General features: G+C 46.2%; 1 protein-coding gene across 3 annotated transcripts in view; it reads right to left on the bottom strand.

Moving 5' to 3' along the window:
• LOC135917011 (endochitinase-like) overlaps nucleotides 1-18,815 on the bottom strand; it is a 28,866-nt gene extending 10,051 nt beyond the window's left edge. Inside the window, exons 1-6 of one of the 3 annotated variants that reach the window (XM_065450472.2) lie at nucleotides 18,659-18,815; nucleotides 13,773-13,868; nucleotides 12,840-13,067; nucleotides 9,274-9,536; nucleotides 6,546-6,649; nucleotides 5,676-5,799 (exon numbers count right to left, since the gene is read on the bottom strand). In XM_065450472.2, the coding sequence (XP_065306544.2) occupies nucleotides 5,676-5,799; nucleotides 6,546-6,649; nucleotides 9,274-9,536; nucleotides 12,840-13,067; nucleotides 13,773-13,860 (807 nt within the window). In that variant the 5' untranslated portion in view covers nucleotides 13,861-13,868; nucleotides 18,659-18,815. Of the gene's footprint in view, nucleotides 1-5,675; nucleotides 5,800-6,545; nucleotides 6,650-9,273; nucleotides 9,537-12,839; nucleotides 13,068-13,772; nucleotides 14,007-18,610 lie in introns of those variants that run through there. The other 2 variants (XM_065450473.2, XM_070532003.1) reach the window with 2 other exon arrangements.
• Nucleotides 18,816-20,816: the final 2,001 nt, after the last annotated feature.

Genomic DNA, 20,816 nt, shown 5'->3' with positions numbered 1-20,816 from the left:
ATCTGGGCCGGTATTTTGTAGCGATGCCTTATGCCTTATTCTATGCTATTCTTACCATCCCCCACACACGGCCGCCTGATCGCGTTGATAATGTGGGCAGACCATCGCTCTGACCAGTGGCCAAGCGCGAAAAGTCTGAAAAAGCATAGAATAGGAAAAGGCATCGCTACAAAATACCGGCCCTGGACCGGAGTTCACAATGTTTTGAGTTCGTAAGGGATGTTTCTTCTTCCTTTTTTACTTTTTTCCCCGTTGGCCAACTGCCTTCGTTAATAGTGTGTTGAGCACCAGGACTGGTTAATAATTTTTGTCTTACGAGCGATTCTAGGGTAAGTGGTTTTTGTGAATATGGGCCCTGGGCCCGTATTCACACACACAAAGGTTTTACGGTACACCTGTTCATTAAGAACATAGTCTAGCTAATGGTGGGGACAGACATATGATTAGCGAAGGTATCCAGCCGATGGCAAGCAGCTCGTACGAACAAATAGCTTTTTGAATACCGCACATGAAAAAAAAGTCAGCATAGCGCTGTCAATAAGTTGCAAATACACAATTGTTCGCAAACGTTGCCATTTCTCTGCATATATTTGAATTGACGTCTATATTATTGGCAGTACTGAAGAAGCAGGACGGGGCGAAAGGGGTAGGGAATAGTGTTTGTGCCAAATGGTGAGACGGCCCTGGCGTAGAATGCGGTCCTTGGCAAGTGGGAGATGCAAGTGGGATATGCAAGTGGCCTGCAATCCGCGATTTGCCATTCTAGTATGGCGCATTCTCTGCCCGTTGCAAAGCACCACCTGTGGGATACGCACCACGAAAGCGCTGCCAGCTTATGAGCCAGAACAACGCCTTCGGCGTGTCATTGAAGCTTCTCTCTCTCTCTCTCTCTCTCTCTCTCTCTCTCTCTCTCTCTCTCTCTCTCTCTCTCTTTCCTTCTGTAAGCGCATTCTCGCAAGTAACAGAATTACTCCCTGCAGAACAAGCTGCCAAGCGCTAGACAGCGCAAGTACAGTCTAAAGTATTCCTTCATGACGATCTAGACCACAGCTGTGCAACATGCGGCCTGCTACCAATATCTTTTGTTTCTTTTTGGGCCCGCAGCTGAATTGAGACTTCTGTAGGTATGCTGGTGCTACATTCACTGCATGGCGTCATGACGAGAGAAGTATTAATTCAGTAGGCAAGCACGACCGATGCACGCAATGAATTCCTGACAGCGCAAGGCACATAAACAAAATATATGAGATGGGGGGCGTAGATCTTTGTTTGGAATTTATTACGCATTCGTCAAGCTACCAACGCCAAGACCACACTTACTGGCGCAGCCTGCACATACGTATTTGAATAGAGCACGCGCTTCCCCACTTTATGTATCGATTGAATGCCTAGCGAAGGAGGTTGCGACTGCAAACCGATTCTTTTGCGCTTAGCGTTCGCCATACTTCAACCTTCACAAATCACATCGCACATCAGCGAGTTGGGAGTGAACGGCAATCAAGGTTTGAATCTAGTAACACTAGGCACTAGGCTTCGTAATAGGCCGACACAAACACAGCCACTTTTCATCCATTCTAACGGCTAATGGCACGATGATTTTGTTTCTCTTGTATAGGTAATGCCGTTCTTTAAAATACTTTCTAGAATCAGATAGCATTTCTCAAATTGAAGATATAAGCTCGTACAAGCTGAGAAGAAAGCGCTACACTGAATCTTATGATGCATTCGGCTGGTTTCTAACGCTCTCTGATTCGAAATTCAACGATATGGAGTTCGCCATAGATCGGAGACACAGAAATCGTTCCCGAGTCGAACACTCGCCAAAGCAATCAGAAGCTGGAAGAGGAAACACGTTTTTTGTAAATAAACAAGGCTTGAATGCAATTAAGCATAGGTGCACCACCGCCACTACCAACAGAAACGGCAGGAGCCTCGTGACCGGAGCTTGGCCCGATCTCTTTCGTGCTCACAGGTTGAACGTGAGCCTTCGAACGCTCTGAGAAGGAGCGCGGCGCTCTTGGAACAACCAGCCGAGTGTGTTCCGAGCACTCGATTTCGACCAGCTGAACGCGTGCGGCCTGAGCTCTGTGGAGCACTCGAAAACGTAAAGGCGAATGTGCCACAAGGAACATGTCGGGAACCTCTTGATAGAATTCCAATGGTGTCCTAAATTATCAGAACATGAGAAACAGAGCGACAACCTGGTTCGCGACCCTCTCTTTGCTCCGCCAGAAGACCGACTCCACAACTAGAGATCATAGACTTGCAAACCTACAGTTTTCCCTGTAGCTAAAAGCCATGCAAAGATCCATCAGATTGGTTTTATAAGGACCTCGCTGAAATCAGACTTGGAACCATAGCAATGCTGTAAAATTAGCGTTGATATCAGGAAGCACATGGATCGATAAGCTGACCTTTATTTTTGTGGCTCCAAGGAAAAATAACCGATGAAAATTTGGGGCTCCCATTTTACCCAGTTCAGCGTCCACAAATACAGTTGTTATAAATGATGTCCCTTACAACGATCCATTAATTATCGCCACCGCGTGCAACGAATACTTTCAATCGGTATTCACAACTGATAATTTCGACTTGCCTGCCTTCATTCATGCCTCACATTATTCAATTGGCGATATTACCGCGTCTCTCGAAGGTGTATTGAATATAATTTTGCACTTAGAAAATGAAAATTTTTGTGGCCCTGAGGGCATTAACAACGCTTTTCTTGTTAGATATAGTGCTTGGACTGGTCGGTATTTGCCTGTAATTTTTTCAAAAATATTTATCTTCCTCTACAGTTCCTTTAGTTTGAAAATCGGTTAATTCTTCCCATGTAGAAATCGGGCAACAAGTAATCACCATTAAACTATCGTCCAATCCTATTTACCTCTCAATCATGTAAACTTGAACCTATAATATTTAAACATATTATTGAGCTTCTTTAAAATAGTAACATTTTGGGTGATGCCAAACATGGTTTTTGTCGCGGGTTCAGTACAATAACTAAGCTCGTGGAATTCTCGCATGACATTTCACGCGCTCTCGACACTGCAAATCAAACAGATGTCATTGTCACACACTTTCCACGGCATTCGACCCTGTTACACACTAAAACCTTCTCCATAAGCTTCGCGCTATACTTAAAGTCTTCCTTAGTTGACTGGATCGCTAGCTTTTTACATCACCGGACCCAGCATGCTTCTTTTAATTCCTCAAACTCGTCTGTAGTAAATGTGACGTCCGGAGTTCCGCAGGGCTCGGTCCTGGGGCCACTTTTGTCCTTATCGTAGATAAATGATTAGCCGAATTATATATCCTCAAAAATCCGCCTTTATGCTGACGACTGTGAGCTGCATAACGTAATTAACACGAATGTTGAACACCTTTCACGTGACGATTCGTTGACACAATTTTGCAGGTGGTGCGACAAATGGCAAATGAATATAAACTTTGTAAAAAACAGAGACTTTACCTTTTAGTAAGCGCACTTCTATTTCGTTGTTTCATTATTCATTTAATGGCTCTTCCCTCCAACGGGTGTCTGAATACAAGTACTTTGGCCTCATCTTAACACCTAACATCTCGTAGTCCAGGCATATTGAATGCGCATGCAATAAAGCACTAAAAAAATAGGTTATCTAAATTGCACATTGCGAAGAGCTCCACGTGAAGCAAAATTGAGAACATATAAATCGTTCATCCGACCCATTCTAGAACGTGGTTGCCCCATCTGGAACCCTTATAAATTATCTGACGTTAACACCCTCGAATCAGTTCAGAAGAAAGCAATCCGTTTCATATGCCGCCATTTTGAGTGGAACTTCTCACCCTCATCTCACCTTATTGTACTAGGTCTACAACCTGCGTCCGAGCGTCGCGATTGCGAATGCCTTGAATTGTTGCATAATCTCATTAACACCCCACGCTACTCATTGACGAACAACTATCTGTCTCCTGATAAATTGAAACCTACTAGGAATAGCCAAAAATTTAACCTTGCACCATTTTAACCGCGTACTAAGCTGTTTAAATACACCTTCTTTCCTCGTACAATGAAAAATTGAACTTACTACCAGGCGCAACTGGACCACTGCCTTTAGAAGAATTTTTGTGCAAGCTGTACTCTGCCGTCGCGAAGGTATACCCTGCTTTGTCGAATATGGCTAGGGGTGGCGTTCACCAAGTCCTTTGCTTTCCAAATCGCATGGGTCGACGACGCCTCGTCTGATAACTGTGGTAACGAAGAGACTCTTCAGCACCTTCTCTGTGACTGTCCTCGCTATAATTTACAGAGACGATCGCTCACAAACGCGATAGAGCGCTTTGACCGAAGACCTCTAGCAGAGGAAGTTATATTAAAATGCCGCCATAACAAGCCATCGCAGCAGAGGGCGACGAGAGCACTGTTGCAGTATTTAAGGGCAACAGAATTGGACAAGCGGCTGTAGCATGAACAGATAGATGTTCATAGTGCTGCAAGTGCTACTGTGCTGCGCGGTGATGGTGTGTGGCGACAGTGACCAACTGTGATTGTATGTCTGTGCTCCTTTCTTTCTTTATCTCTACTTTGTTATCACTTTACCTCCCCCTCCCCTCTTTCCCCAGCGTAGGGTAGCAAACCGGATCTTCCCCTCTGGTTAACCTCCCTGCCTTTCCCCTTTCCTCTCTCTCTCTCTCTCTCTCTCTCTCTCTCTCTCTCTTGTGCAAGTCCACTTGATTGATGCTGCGTTTATTATTACTCGTTGTATCTTTTATGTTGAAACAATCATGGTTCCTACAGTGTTAAAGTTGATTTGTGCAGCAAAATGTTTTTCATGTAATATGCAACGTAGAAAATCACTCCTGCGATAGCGCAATTGGGCTGCAGTATGTATAAATAAATAAAATTAATAAAAAGTGTTGTACCCGCCATGGCGTCAGCGTCGCGCTGCTAAGCCCGAGGCCGTGGGGCCAAATCCTGGCCACGGCGGCCGCATCACAATGGAGGGGTGGGGGGGGGGGGGGGGCGAAATGCACGAACTCCTGTTCACCATGTGTTTGGTGCACGTTGAAGAACCCCAGGTGGTCAAAATTAACCCGGACTCCCCGAATACGGCGCGCCTCACATGCACATCGTGTATTTGACACTTAACATCGCAAAATTTAGGAAAAGAAAATAAATGCAGCTTTCGGTTTTTATTGATCGACGCGGCATACAAGACATTCTGAGGACAGCAACGAATTACACTAAACAGGCATGCATTTACGCTAGCAAAACAGGCAACGTTTATTACTAAGTGCGAGCCGTGTGCCTCCCAGAGAAGTTATAGTTATGGCCCTCGCTATATTTTAGCGTTGTGCAGCCCTGCTCTAGATAGATGTAACATATACAAAACGCATGATCTAACTAGCATGCAGCTGCCCACGGGATATGTGTGGCCTGACCACGGGCTTTAACTCAACTACTGTCCGTACACGCATCTACGCCTTCTCTCTCCCTTCTCTCTCTTCCCCTTATCGCTTCCATCAGCGTAGTGTAGCGAACCAGACCCTTGAGTAGCTAACATCCCTGCCTTCCTATATTCCTCTCTCTCCCTCTCTCCCTGACCACGGGACTCCGTTGTGCGATACGTCGATGAGACACGGTGGTCTCGCTAATAGGTCACTGAGAGCTGACATCAGGATGACCAGCTTACCACGTTCAGCTTCTCGTAGGACCACTGGTCAAATGGGCGCTTAAAGAGCGGGCTGTGCACGTCGGCGAATCCCGCCCAGTTGCCTCGTAGATCGTACGACATCACGTGAATGTAGTCCAGCAGCCTGAAAAAGAGAGAAACGGTAAGTCGAAAGGAAAATGAATGGGCCCATCTTCGAGGGCGCGAATTACCGTTTGACCTCTTACGCTGCATAAGTTTGTAAGAAAGAAAGCCAGCCGATAGTGATGGCCTGTTAATTGTAGTGAAGGCGGCCGAGCAATCAGGAACAGCTCATATATTTGAACGAAAAGCTTCGTGAATGCGGCGTCAAATATGCTGCTGCTTTTTTTTTTCTCTCCCTTCAAGAAGACCGATTTGTACCGATGTTTTAATTCAACGTGCAACGGTAATTTGGAAATATTGCAAACGTATGGAGCCGCAACATATATAGAGTCTAACAAGTTCACCGGCCTCACAAAGTAAGCAGGTGCATTTTATAACATTAGTCTTGTATTCTTGTACTTTTCATCATCTGCCTTTCCTTCCTCTTTCCCGTCATGAAAGCCAGCTTCAGCAATCCTGTAATGGCAGCCGAATGCACCTCAGGAGGGCTTCTCCCGTTTTTGTTTTCGTGTAGGTGCTTGTACACTCACTAGTCAAACCGTAACTCTCACAGTGTGTGCTCACGGCAGGTTAAGCAAAAGTTACATTGTTCGTTTATCTACCCTAATACACCGAGAAGCTGTGAGAACTGAGGCGATCAAGAAGGAACAGTCGGATTTTCTTCTTCCTCTTTTCCCTAGAATGGATTGAGGCAATCGCATAGCTGGAGTTACATCATAGCGACGCATTAACGCAGCGTAAACTCACCTGCCAAGCTGCTCGACCTCGTAGCCTTCGTCGAGACGGAACTTGGCCACGGGAACGGCGCACGTGATGAGGAGTTTGTGCTCATCGAACACGGCCCTCATTTCCTGGACAGATGACGCAGCGTGCGACACGCCTTACTTGTGGCAAACACCGCACTTGTCAAGTGAAATTTGAAATAGAGGCGAACTAGTTGGACGCCCGCTTACGCAACGCTGTATGCAAAACAGCGCAAAACCAAGAGACATTGCACTAGGAATGAAATGAACGAGGTCAAACTCTATTCTTCTTCGTTTCGTCCTCATTTCTGAAGCCCTCCTGCTGTCCGGCTTTTGCATTATACTAAAGCACGGATGTAGGATGCCACACAGCAGGGGAACGGATCCTGGAGCCGGTAAGACGGAACAATGTACCGCACGGGTTTTGTCCATCCCACAATAACAAAAAACTGCAATATTACAACATCATTTTGCTAGCCCCGACGCTTCCGCTGCGTGACAATTTGCATGTTTCTGACGCACATTTCCTGATCCGGTCAGCTCGTATTACGCGAGGAATAACTCGTATGTCTTCATCCTGAAAAGTTGCTTATGAATCTTTCAATATCTAACGTGTACTTCTGCTATCACCTACCACAATATTCGCTCTTTTTTTTGCAATATGTGCAGTGTCAAGGATGAAATGTGCGATCATTCTGGTATCTCTTGTTGCAGTGGGTGTCTATGCAATGATTGAACCATTGATCGTAGACGTAGGTACCGACGAATACCGAGGAGGAGATCACGCGTACACGCTTAATATGAACTTAAAGGGACACTAAAGCGAAACAATAAATCAGTTTAGACTAATGAAGCATTGTTTGAGAACCCTGCAGGCAGTCATTTCAATAATATTGTTTGATTATTAGATGAGGAAATGAAGGTCCAAGTATCAGTATTTGAATTTCGCGCCGAAACCCCAGCGCCGGTACGTCAGCGTGACCTCAGGGATTCCAAAGTATGTTTTCGCATTTGGGCCGCGTTGGCTGAATAAAGGTTCGCGAAACTTGCCATGTTTAATATTTGCTTCCTTTAGAACACAATGTAGTCAAATTGTACCGCTATATATAATTAGTAGGCCCTAGAAGATGCCATCAAAATCCATGACGTCACAGCCCCCAGGTCCGGGAACTTAAGTAGGCGTCGCCACCCGTATTTCGTTGTTGCGGTTTTTATGGCTTATCAAACGTCTTATCGTTGCAACAGTGGTGTTTTTGGTGTTGTAGAATGGTAATTTACTGATGCAGAAGAAATCATTTTTCCCTTTAGTGTGCCTTTAAATTATTGAGATAGCAAATATATGGACACCCCAAGCTCATTTCCACCGTCTGTGTCGCCGCCGCTGTCGCCGTGAGGTTCTGTATAATGTCCAAGGGCGATAACATCGTCGCCGTGTGCCCTACGCTGTATGTGCGAGTGAAGGCTTGCGAGGGAGGCCGACGATCGCGGCTCAATCTCGCCCGTGCGAAAGAGGTGAAAGCGGGGAGAAAGCGCGCTGTCTTCCGTCGCGCGCGAGTAACCCAACGTTGCGAGCCACCGGGAGGAGGGAGGCGGCGTTCAACTCCGGCTGCGAGTACGCATGCGGCGGCTGCGCGCAATCGCGCGGCCGTTATCTCGAGAGCGATATGAGTTTGGGGCCAAGTCTGGGTGCGTCGGCGGCTCGTAGCTTTGTGCGTGCTGTGTGCTCTCGGCGTTCACTTTGCGTTGAAGCGGTTAACAGCACGAATGCGACTTCGCTCGCTGCTGCTGCCGCACTTGCTCACGCCAGCGTTTCGACAGCGAGTTTCCGCGCCCATCGAGGGAGATGTGTTCACGTTTTCTTGTGCGTGCGTGACATCGTGCTTGTTAATTTAGTTGGTGTGCCTACGTTTAACGGTTTATACGTCCGATAAAACCGCTATCCCGCTATTCCAATAGCTGTCCACTAATTTGCTATCGCAATCAATGTTCCACCTTTCGGGCTGAACTAGGACTTGTTCTTACAGGAGTGCTGATATGACATTTTCGACGGGTCTCTTTTCACGGTAAAGGAAGCTCTGAACCCCCTAAAACCAGCAATAAATACTGGCAAGCGTGAGAGCACTCCAAATAATGCACTATGTCATCGGCGCCTATTAACCCGTGCCGGTACTCCCAAAAGCATTATTGCGCTAGAATTATTCGTAAGAACCAACTCCAGCCAGTAATGATGCTGGGCATATTATTAGTGATAACAGGCAGCCAATAGTAAGGGGCACTCGCGAACGAAAAGCTTGGCGAATGCGACCCCGGTTTCGGTTTCGGTAGCCAGAAAGCGGGAGCATAATGACGTCGTGATGTACTGGTTCGCTCCAATAGCAATCTTTTTTTTTTTGCGGATATCGCCATCATATACAGCCTTTCGTTACACAGCGTCAGCAAATGGTAATTTTTGTCGCGATGTCACGACAGCATCAATGACGCCAGGTCCAACATTTCGAGACCATCTAGTATCAAAAGAAGTTATGTTTTGTAGTCTTCCTACTTGCTTTGTGTCATCATTTTAGATGCGTGCGGTAGAGTTTCTACGACTTCGTAAATGCGTGTTAACAAGTACTCATTTAATTTGCTTATAACGTATAGAATTCGCAAAATAATACTTTTATAAGGCAAGTCAAGAAACAAAACCGGTTTCCCGAGTAAGTTTTCCATTGTAATCTTGAAGGACACTATACCTTGACGAGCTTGAGGAAGTTGTCCTTGTCGGAGAACTTTCCCTGTCGGTCGCTGGCGCCCGGGTACTCCCAGTCGAGGTCGAAACCATCGAAGCCGTACTTTAGGACCCACTCGAGGGCACTCTGCACGAACACCTTTCGACGGGAGTGGCTACCCACCATGTCTGAGTACTTCTTGCCACCCTCGGCCCATCCTCCCACAGCCAGCAGGGTCTTCAGGTGCGGGTGACGTCGTTTTAGCGACACGAACCGGCTCAGACCGTCTGCATTTTTTGTTCATTTGTTCATTCATTCATTCATTCATTCATTCATTCATTCATTCATTCATTCATTCATTCATTCATTCATTCATTCGTTCGTTCATTCATTCATTCATTCGTTCGTTCGTTCGTTCGCCTTCTTCTCCGTGTATTAACAGCATAAATTGAAATGCTAAGAAGAAATAACAGAACAGAACGCCTGTGTCGCGTAATTAGACATGGAAGTGCAACGTGTAATCGCTCCGTAACCGGCTTTTAGGCATGGAGCAATCCCAAGTGTTCGTTTTGTGGTTTAACTTAAGCCACTGTTACAAAATACAGTCGTATGAAGCCAAGGCGTAATGAATCGAAAGAAAACATAGGGGAAATAACTTGTTGATTGAATTGAAATGAAGAAATTATAAGGTAGAGGCAAATGGAAATGGCACTGTCTGACACTGCCAGGGTCGAATCTCGTAAACATACATAAACAGCCAAGAATTAGGACGTGGGAGTAGCCGTCGCTGTAGCTCACTTGGTAGAGCATCGCACGCGCACTGCGGAAGATGTGGATCCGGCTCCCACGAACGGTGACTTGTTTTGCGTTCACCTGTATACGTTATTATTTATATATTTCAGTCAAATCAATTATTTTACCTATGACTTCCTCGTGTTCATTGCCTGCTGCCTTGCTATGATTGCGACTAACAAAGATCGGGCCCCTCAGTTGCCTTCCATCTCGTGCTACAAACTTCAGGTGGACTTGTATGCGGAACAGCGCATTGAGGGTAGTTTTGAGATTGTTCATGTTTGAATTTAAGTTGTTGGTATCTAGGCTACAATCATCCTCTTAGAAGCTAGAAGCTTTCATCACTGCCGATCTCGCATTGTTCCTGATTGCATGCAAACTGATGAATGATATTCTCGACAATAAGGCTTCCAAAAGACCACATTTAGCTTCAACGTCATTCAGATATTTTTTTTTTATAATATGGTACCGCAGTTGCGCTTCCTTATGGCGGGAGCGCACTGTGCGTACTTAACTCTTCACGAAACTCAGAAGTTTAACGATTATGGTTGAAGACATTCGTTATTTAAATATTTACGACCACATACTTCCTTCAACTACAACTTTGCATTCTCCAGTTTCGAAGTCCAGTTCTGGCACTACACAGTTTCAACACACACTGTCAGCCGCGTTGCCGTACGTCACTTCACACAATAAGAATTTCTCATTTTTTAAATCATCTTGGCCAAGGAGAGAGCTAATCCTAGCAAGTTCCAGTACTCAGGGTGACTTAGCGGTGAAATGGGCTGCAACGGAGTTGCAACGAGCACGGAACCACAGGCGTCTTACTCGGCCAAGTTGACCTCACTTTCGAGGAAGACGAAATTCAGACATTCAGGTTTGTTCATTTGTTGTCCTACTATCTCCATTCGTACTAGTACTCCACTGCCCCCCAACTACTAAATTCATTAAAACAGACACGTGAACGAAATGACACAGGCACACCTATGTCGTCTCCTTTGCGCCTGCGGAGGCCTGCTTTAAAGCATTTAGGCTGCCTGGAGACCATAGCGCAAGTTTCAGCGCGTTGCCTAAAACACACTGACTCAAGTGTTCTTCCATCATTCCATAGCCAAGATTTGGGCACAAGTGTCAAAATGGCTCATTTTATGCATGTGATATCCTCGAAAAATATTGCTGAAACACACAATATGGGTGAAAAATGTACTTCAATAAGAAACAATGATGACAGAACGCCTACCAACATCTTGTGACAGAAAAATATTGTTTGATGTACAAGTACCACCACCTCAACTGACGTTAGACGACGTTGCACGAGTATCACCACCACAAATGACGTACTTCAAGCGCGCACACACGTGCGCGGAAGTGCAGCATAAACCGTCATCCTTCTAGGCCGTCGGCCAAGCGCAAGTGCCTTATTGAACTGAATAATTGTTTAAAAGTTAATTGCGTCAGGAAATGTGTAAAGTACGACTTACATAGAAGCTGCAGATATGGTAGCCTCGAATTGTTATTTAAATATACGAGAAAACATAAATCCGTTACGCGGGAACTGAAAGACAAAGCCCTTTCCATCTGCTGTTTGAGGCGTGTCTGAGTGGCCGCAGCCGCTACGTGGAGTTACCGTTATCACAGCATGCATCCTTATCCTTCTGTCCATCCACCTAGCGCAAGTGCGTTATTGAAATAATTTAATTTCTTGGAGTAAAGTGTCAAAGAAAATTCCTAAGGTACGACTTACACACAACCTACAGACATGATAGAATCAGATTGCAATTCGCATATACAAGAAAACGTAATTCTGATACGCGGAAACTCAAACACAAACCCCTTTTCCAGCTGCCGTGTTTTGGGTGAGCACGCCACGAAAAATATTGACCAACTAGAGGCTAACAGCTTAGCTGTAAAAGAATAGAAGCTCACTTCGATGGCAATCGGCGCCAGCGCGGCTGAAGGCTCTTTTTTTTCACAAACGAGGCGTTTAGAAATGGATCCATATACGTTTCTTAAAAACAAAAATAGGAAATCAAAGTTAATCCAGATTCCCCCACTACGGCGTGCCTCAAATTGACAGTGGTTTTAGCAAATAAAATCTCGGAATATAATTATTATTCTTAAATGCCGGCCTCCTAACTAACAAAATGTGTAGCTATCGTATTGGAATGGCGGGTTCACCAATGTGCGCTAAATGCAAGTGTGAAGAGACCATCAGTCACCTTCTGTGCCACTGTTCTCGCTTCGATAATCAACGTGAGACTCTCCAGTGTGCCTTAAATAGGCTGGATGACAGGCCATTTACGGAAGCGAAGATCTTAGGAGCATGGCCTCACAGTTCATGAGCCCAGAAAGCAGTTCGAGCGCTTTTTCACTGCCTGAGCGCAACAGACTTGAGTGCCCGACTATAGACATCCTACAACTCAGTTCTCTCTCTCTCTCTCTCTCTCCATTCCCCTCCCCACGTGTAGGGTAGCAAACTGGACTCAGTAAGGAACCTCCCTGCCTTTCCTTTTCTCTCTCTTTATCTCTCTCTCTCTCTCTCTCTCTCTCTCTCTCTCTCAAGACAAGTGGTATAGAGTTAACCTCGTTCACAACCTCGTTAACACAATCACTCTCCTTGAATTCAGTAAAGTGGGCTCTGAACAAGACAATTTATTTTTCCCCCTCGTATATACGTAAATAGAGCATTCCGAGGCAAAGCTATGTATTAAGGACAAAGCCTGATCAGCGAACCACCTTGACCTCTCGACAATAATAGCGAAAGGCATCCGTTTTCAACGCCTCCGTAGACCACTGACCCTTTCCGAGGTCGAACTCCTCGTCGATGTGAGTGACCTTCCAGGTGGAGTTGTCGAGTCCAACGAAAGAGTACACGAGATGCGTGCACAGATCCGTGGGTATGTCCTCGATGCTGTAAGTCATGGGCCAGGGCCGATTGTAAGCCCACGTCTGGTAGTAGCACACGACGACACCGCGCCGCGGCTTTTCGATGCTGCCATCGTCGTCCACCCGGTTGCCAGAGGTTCCTGCGACACAACACACCTCAGAAACACCACATCACAGCCCGAACTCACAAGGCTTTTCGGTCGGAAGTGCGCTTCGCCACAGGCAGGCCGCTTTAGCTAAATGTCCAGCGTTGGGATTGGCAGATACGCCCTATCTATAGCGTAAGAGGCTTTTGTGAATACGGGCCCAAATTTATTTCAATGATGGCATGTCTTTGGCCGTGTGCTTCACATGGACTTCCTTTTATTTTTTTTTCACGGACAACGCTTCTCGCGTTTATGGCAAGCCCTAAACTTTCTGAATAATTTGCGAGTGCTTAATTTCACGTTTAGAAAGACCTGCAGTGTCACAGCCGGGCCTTTCGCAGAGGATGTTTCATAGTCGCGTGAAACGGAAGAAATGCTCTCCGCTGAACTCGTGGCGGTGCGGCATTTCGCAGCCTAAAAATCTTCGTTCTATCGCTTAAGCAGTGACAATTAAATCGAGTTGCGTCAGTGCGAATACTTGCGTCAGTGCGAAGTAAGTCGTCGATTAACACTACTTATCGAGACGAAAAAGATCGAAAGCGAGAACAAAAACAAAAAAGTACCAGAAAATGGACACGTGTATTGTTGTCCATCGTCGTTCGTCAGTTTATACCATGCACCTAACGAATCCCAAGTTCTCGACGTTAGAGGACAGCCATTTGCGCCTATCCCCAGGTGAAGAGGGAGGCGGGTGCTTACCATTGGTCAGCGCTCCCGACGAGCTAGCCGCAACCGAAGCCGCGGACAGTCCCACGGCGGTCGTTAGCAGTAGCAACAGCATCATCATCGGGGCCTCTGGAACAAGGAACGGCGTCGCGGTTTCAGCGTCGCGGTGTCGTTTGCGCTGGTTGCGGCACGCGTAGAGGCCGCCCGGTAGGGCGAGTAGAGGCCGAAACGAGTGGGGCGCCGGCGGCGGGGCGCTGTCTTTTTCTTTCCCTACCTGCGGCACTTTTTATAGGTCGATTAGATTTCGCGCAATGACCCGTTACCGGCGCCGGCAAACGGATATACGGCACGCAGCCAGCGGCGCGGGCCGACGACTCCTCGCGAGGGCCGAGGAAGGGGAGAGTGCGCGGCTGAGTTGTGCTCGGTTGTGCTGCGTGCGCGTGGAATCGATGCGGGAGGCAAGGAGATGCACCGTGCTCGTCCAGGAATGGGGACAGTCGCCTCCCCCCTTCTCTTATAGCGGCGCGCGCGCTTCTGCAGCCCTTTTGACATGCCGACGGATGATGCGCGCGCTCCGCGGCGCATTGTTTTCATCCGCGGTGCATGCGTTACCATCCGCTCCTTTCTGTCGTAGCTTGCTAGCCTTTCTTTTTTTTTTCTATTACCCACTTCGCTTCCACTCGCGCCACCCTGTCTCATCCGTTGGCGAGTGCTCGCGGCTCCTCGCCGGGAGCGCATCCGCGGTGATCCTCGCTGCAGAATCCGCCTGCCTCACCGTGTCACTCTCGCCCGCTGGAGCGCGCGAACTGGAAAACGGATATCTTTGCAAAGTGCGAGTCATTATACCCTTTCTCTCGGTCAGAGCCTTTTCCGTTGCTCTGATTCTTTCTCTCTGTGTGTGTGTGTGCGTGCGTGCGTGCGCGTGTGTGTGTGTGTGTGCGTGCCTGCGTGTGTGTGTGTGTGTGCGTGCGTGTGCGTGTGTGTGTGTGTGTGTGTGTGTGTGTGTGTGTGTGTGTGTGTGTGTGTGTGTGTGTGTGTGTGTGTGTGTGTGTGTGTGTGTGTGTGTGTGTGTGTTCGTCGCAAGGGACGCACAGAATTCGTCGGAAGGGACCCGCGCCGGTCGACGTCGCTCCTTTCGCCTCTATATGCGCGCGGCTCTCAAAGCGGGCGTTGCGCGTGGGAATCAACGGTCTGCAAGTAGGACGACGCCCGGGCTTTTACGGCGCGTCGGGAGGTTAGCGTTCGCCTCCGGTGGAGCACGTAGCGATGCAGCAAGGGGCCGCTCGTCTGTGGGCGAGGGATGATGGAGGAGCAGGCGTTTCTCCCGAGTGGTTCTTGAATGACTCCGACACAACGGCGCTGACTTGCAAGCGGCCAACGAAGTGGTAGCGTTCGCTTTCAATGTCGTCGCCTCGCTTTACCATTAGATGTGCTATGCTCCATTCTTCTGCGAATGTTACAAGCAGGTTTCCGAAAGCGAGAATTCAAGAAAGGCGTGGGGTGAGCCCCTCGCCGGTGCTGGGAAACACAGCTATAGGGTGATCGGCAAAGCAAAAATAAAATAACAAGGGGAAGAGGGTGGAAGGGCAAGAATAAGAAACAGCAACGCTTACGTGTTAAAGTTATGTCATATATATATATATATATATATATATATATATATATATATATATATATATATATATATATATATATATATATATATATATATATATATATATATATATGCTATGTAAAAAAACTTGCCTGCGGCAGATAGCACAATTGTAACCCTTGAACTAAATTGCTAATTGAGGTGGTCATTACTACTACGAGAAATCTGAATGCTTAATTGATAACGAATGTAATAAGGCTAATTAACCTTTCGGTTAATCACTTTACGGCATATATGTTTTGTAATCTACAAATAGCAGCCAGTCATTTGACAAGGCGTATTCACTTGGAATGAATTCTCAGAACAACACAAGTTACGATATTTTAATTTTCACAGTGTCCGACGAAATGCAGTGGTGTTCCAGTTACTTCCGTGCATAATTGCCTAAAACAGTGTATCCTTAAAAGCGTAAGTGAAACAACAGTGCTTTTTTTAAGGCCAGTTTCACTGCGCATATCTCTAAACTGGTCCCATGCATCCTCAGAATTCGTTCCAAGTCGATATGTCATGCAAACTAACCGGCTACAATTCGTAGATAGAAATATATGCCGTAAAGTATAATGTACTAAAGTTCATGAGTGTACTATGAGTGTAATAAAGCTGATTATTCAATTAAGTTTTTTTCATTTCTTGAAGAAACAATGGTCGATTTGTCGAGTAATCTAGACCTGGGGTTAGAATTGTGCTATCCACCACATGCCATCTGGCTCCAACGTATGTATTTTTGACAGCCATGCGATATCTCTACACATTGTGCAGTACAATGAGCATGATTACATCATAAGGTAATCTTCCTTATCGATAGCCAAAAACCGCCTTCTTTCAGGGTGCAACGCGAAATCTTTCTTAAGGGTCCTCTGTAGAATATTCCACAGGTATACGGCGTCCCAAATTTACAAAAACGCATGGTCACTTGTTTCGTCCCGCTTACATACATTTGGCCCCCAGGCACAAAAAGTCCGCTTTCCGCCATCCATGTCCTGACGGTCAGTGTTCCGGTGTGTAAACGAAGGAAAATGGTTTTAGCACATGGTGGTACCGTCATCTTCCTGACATGCTTGAGCACATCCTTTACTTTTAGGGCACTGTGCAAAGATCTGTACAGCGGCACATGTAACCTCACATCACACAGATATCTATATAACTTTTTCGACTCACATGGCTTAAATAGCTTAGAGAAAAACGCAGACGCAAAGAACAGGTAGACATAACAACAACCTCTTGTAAATAACCCGAATGCAGGCGTGAACATGATCCGTTGAGACTATAAGATTTGGTACGGCGCTACCCTACCGCGCCCGGCACACTGTTCGAAGGAACGAATGTTGTACGTCTCTCAGGAATACAAACTGATTAATTATTTGGCGCGGATAAAAATGGCCTGACGGCAACCCGCCATCGCGGACTCTCCTAAACAAATCGGTGCTGCTCATTCACTCCCACGAGAAGCCCCAAACAAACAGTGCAAATATTCGGTGGCGCTTGTGGACATTCATTCTTGAACAGTTTATCACATGCATCACGTACCACAACTTACTTATAAAGAATAAGTTGCATACTGTCGCTCTTGCAAAGGCTGACAGATTACAGCCATTACAGTTGCTGGTTTTCTCGCGTAATTTGCCAATTTCGTTGTGCCGGTAAGGCTCACTATACCGATAATTTTCTAAGAGCACTCCCAAATACTTAACAGGAGTGGTCACGAAACTTAAATTCACGAAAATGTCTCGCGTAGACGGCCAGTAGCCGTACCAAAACCCCCGAGACTTCTCCAGTTCACGGAGCTTCCGCTTGAAAGGCAAAAGCTTTTCAGTTTTAATAACATGCAGAACCCTCTCATGATCCGTACAGAAATTGGCAATGTCGTCGCCATGGACCAGCTACCGCACTTCTACCTGTTGCAGTTTAAAACCTCGTATATGCTCGCTTGCAATAACACGTAAACAAAACGATTCAACATACAAACAAAACAGTAATGCGCTCACCAACAACTTTATTCACTATTAACTGCATCGTGCGCGATGGGTACGCCATTGTGACGCTCTCTCTAACAATGTGGCCTACATTCGCATGGTCTAATACATACAAAACAGCATCATGGGGAATCCTATCGAAGGCCTTCTCGAAATCTACATGTAGCATAGCCACTCCAGAAGCGGTAATATCACAACTTTCCAGGACAGAACGTGCTACATGAGTGTTGGTATTAATGGAGCGCCCTTTAATTCCGCATATCTGATGCGGCCATGCAATTTCCAAGATTACAGCTTGTAGCCTTTTAGCTAACAATTTCCATAAAGATTTTATAATCACTGTTTGTCAAGCTGGTGGTCCCACGTCATGAGTGTGTAAAATGAGGGTACAAAATAAAAAGCATTAATGTCCAATTGAATGCCGCTGGCCGGCGCTTCGAGTTATTAACTCCTCGCGTGCAAGCCAGTGCGTCGAGACTCTTGGCGCGATTTCGTTTTTGCTTTGCCGAGGCGCAGTCAAAACGCAGGCGAGAGCTTGCGCGGACAAGGAACGCGCATAAAAAAACGTTTCACCAAAGCGACCATAATGCTTTCGCACTGCCGCACGTAAGCAACCGCCGAATTTTTTCAACTTCTGAGGTGCACTGTTTGCCTCGTTTCTCAAATGTGCAGCAAGCAGAAGCTCCTTCGATACAGCAGCGCAAACAGCCTCCTTATTGAGCGGCACAGTAGAAGTGGTGTGCACAGTATAAGTGGTCATATGAAGGTTTTTGTTAGTTTTACAATATGGTTGTCCTTAGAAATATAATTTTCGTATGATCGGCTTGTCATTTTCTGATATTTTACGACGTCAAAATCTGTGCCAATAACTGTTATTCGCTGCAGTGTCAAAGCCAATGTAGTGGCAAGACTAATGCAGCCAGCACCTCGGTTCTGAAGTCGCATTATCTAAGCATTCAATGAAGCCTCACTTGGTATCCAATGAATCGTAATATGTAACCATTTATGGAGCACCACAGCGTGTAGCAACATTGTCGCGTCTCCTTTCATGCAGATTTTCGCTTAAAACCACAAATTCTGCCAATATATACCGCACTTACACTCCTATTAAAGTCAAAACAAGACAACAGAGAAAAAAAAAAGCGCAAATTAGACATCTACCGCGTGCTCGATTAGACTTAGGAAATTCTGTGGTGACTTCCTGTAGAATGTTAACCAATGGCAAGATGCTGAAGGCACATTACCGATCGAGACGCCAACACTGACGAACACATTTGGTAGCGCTAACGTACCGAACGGGACACGGGAACAGTCTGCCAAGACTCGGTGCTCCAGAAGCCGCTACTTCGGTGAAAGATTTCCCAGTCGACGATCGCTCGCAGACTCTCATTAAGTGGGTGTGCGCTGTTCCGCATTGTTCTCGGATATCGCGAGATCGCACTTTGCTCCGGGACCTTGAAACCTACCGCTTATCAGGTCGCCGACCCTTTTGCAGAGCGCTCTTCCATACAGCTCCTGCATGGCGAGCGTAACAATCCTGCGTACCATCGTTTTTCCTCTTTCTGACGACCTTCTTTTCTTTTCGCCGAACTAGAGAATAGGCGCGTGGTGAGTGAGTGTGCGCGTGAAACCTCCAGAGAACGTGCCCGATAAAGTCGCCGAGAAACCAATAGAAGCTGGCTGAAAGTAAAAACAAAAACGACCGGTTGGCCCGGCCTGCTCGGTGCTTGGAGTTGCGTTGCCTCTGCAGAAGGACGGCGCGGACGACTCCGATATGGGTGCCGCATCTCGGAGAGGTTTGCTTGTTTATAATGGTTTGGGTATGCCTGCTGGCTGAGGCCGAGGCAGCCAGAATAGCCTCATAATCTGTAAAGCGCCGATTCACTTCTGCGAGGATCTGTTTCTCTCTTTATGTTTTTTTTTCTTCCTTGTGGCCGTTGCACGACACCAATCTGACTACTGTTGCAAACAGCACTGAACGCAGCTTTCGCTGCACGTGGTGCCAGTTGGCAATGGTGCGATATTTTGGGCAACTGGTCGTAGCGAGAAGCTTGGTCTGAATCTTATGGGTTGTTTTTTTTTTTTTTGCAGCTCTGCGATTGGCGTGGTGAACTTGTTCAGAGCAATGTAGGTTAGTGAGGTTCACCGACGGCTCCACTTTGACTGGGACAGTGTAAACTGCGAGGTCCGCTTGTGTGGTCACTTCTTGTTGCCGGAAAGTACACGATCCAAGTGTGCCCAATGTGAAGTATAAATATATATATACATATATATATATATATATACACGTGTGTGTGGGGGGGGGGCGGGGTGAACGAAAAGGAGGGTAACCTAGCAGGCCAGAATTTTATTAAGCTCTCATGCCTTCAGGCAACGTGTGTGGATTTCCTGATCAGTTGCCTCCACCCAAAAAGTCCATGTCCACGTATGCTGCACATCCACCACCAAGAACGTGAGTGGAGGCGCTGGCCAGGCCTTCCCAGGGTTAGTTATAGTAGATCAACAGAAATACCTCAGAAAAATGGATGGATCACACGCGTAGTGCGAAGACGTGGGTTCGTATCCCACCTGCGGCCAGTTGTTTTTTGCACCACTTTCGTATTCATTGATGTACGATTTCTTTAATTAAAATAACAACTGCCCATAATTTCCCTGCTGCTGTCCTTCGTGCCATTGTCTGTTGGCTTCCTTTCATATATATATATATATATATATATATATATATATATATATATATATATATATATATATATCACGAAGTGTAGCTATAATTCTAAACTTGAGGTACATGGCAATTTACCTAAACCGGTGTTAGGATTCGAACCACGCGCCTCCCGAAGCTACCAGGTAGAGTTCATTGTACCGGGTCCAATCAAACAGCTGAGTTCGAAGAGCTAGGTACAGTTGACCAATTCTATAGTGATAATTATCAAGACAAAGAAAATTCACATTGGGTGGCGTGAAAGCAGGATGAACTTTATTTATAAGGGCAAAAGACATATGGATAAGGCGAGCCCGTTCAGGCCAGTTGCAGTACCTTTGGTGCTATACAGAATGGCTATGCAAGCCATACAATTCGAGCTGTCTAAGTGGGGCGAGAAAAATGATATATTGGAGAAACTATGGAATGGGTTCAGACCAGGCAGATGCTTAGACAATATACTAACTCAGTGCAGAAATATTTATATCCAATGGGTTCAGACCAGGCAGACGCTTAGAGAATATGGTTCTACTAATTCAGTGCAGAAAGATTTCAGTAGCTCATAATAGAGCTTTATGGACAATATTTGTTAATAATAATGGAGATTGCGACAACGTATGCAAAAAATTGTTGCGGAATATTCTCGAGAATGAGGGCATAACTAATTTCGTCGAGTTGCGGAGGGACATATGCAGGAACAACCGAGTGCAAATCGTAAGAGAATGCCAGAAATGCAAAAGGCAGCTAGT

This window comes from Dermacentor albipictus, chromosome 1, assembly GCF_038994185.2.
Source record: "Dermacentor albipictus isolate Rhodes 1998 colony chromosome 1, USDA_Dalb.pri_finalv2, whole genome shotgun sequence".
Taxonomy (NCBI): Eukaryota; Metazoa; Arthropoda; class Arachnida; order Ixodida; family Ixodidae; genus Dermacentor; species Dermacentor albipictus.
The sequence above is the reverse complement of the archived record's forward strand: the minus strand, read 5'-3'. Positions and strand labels throughout refer to the sequence as shown.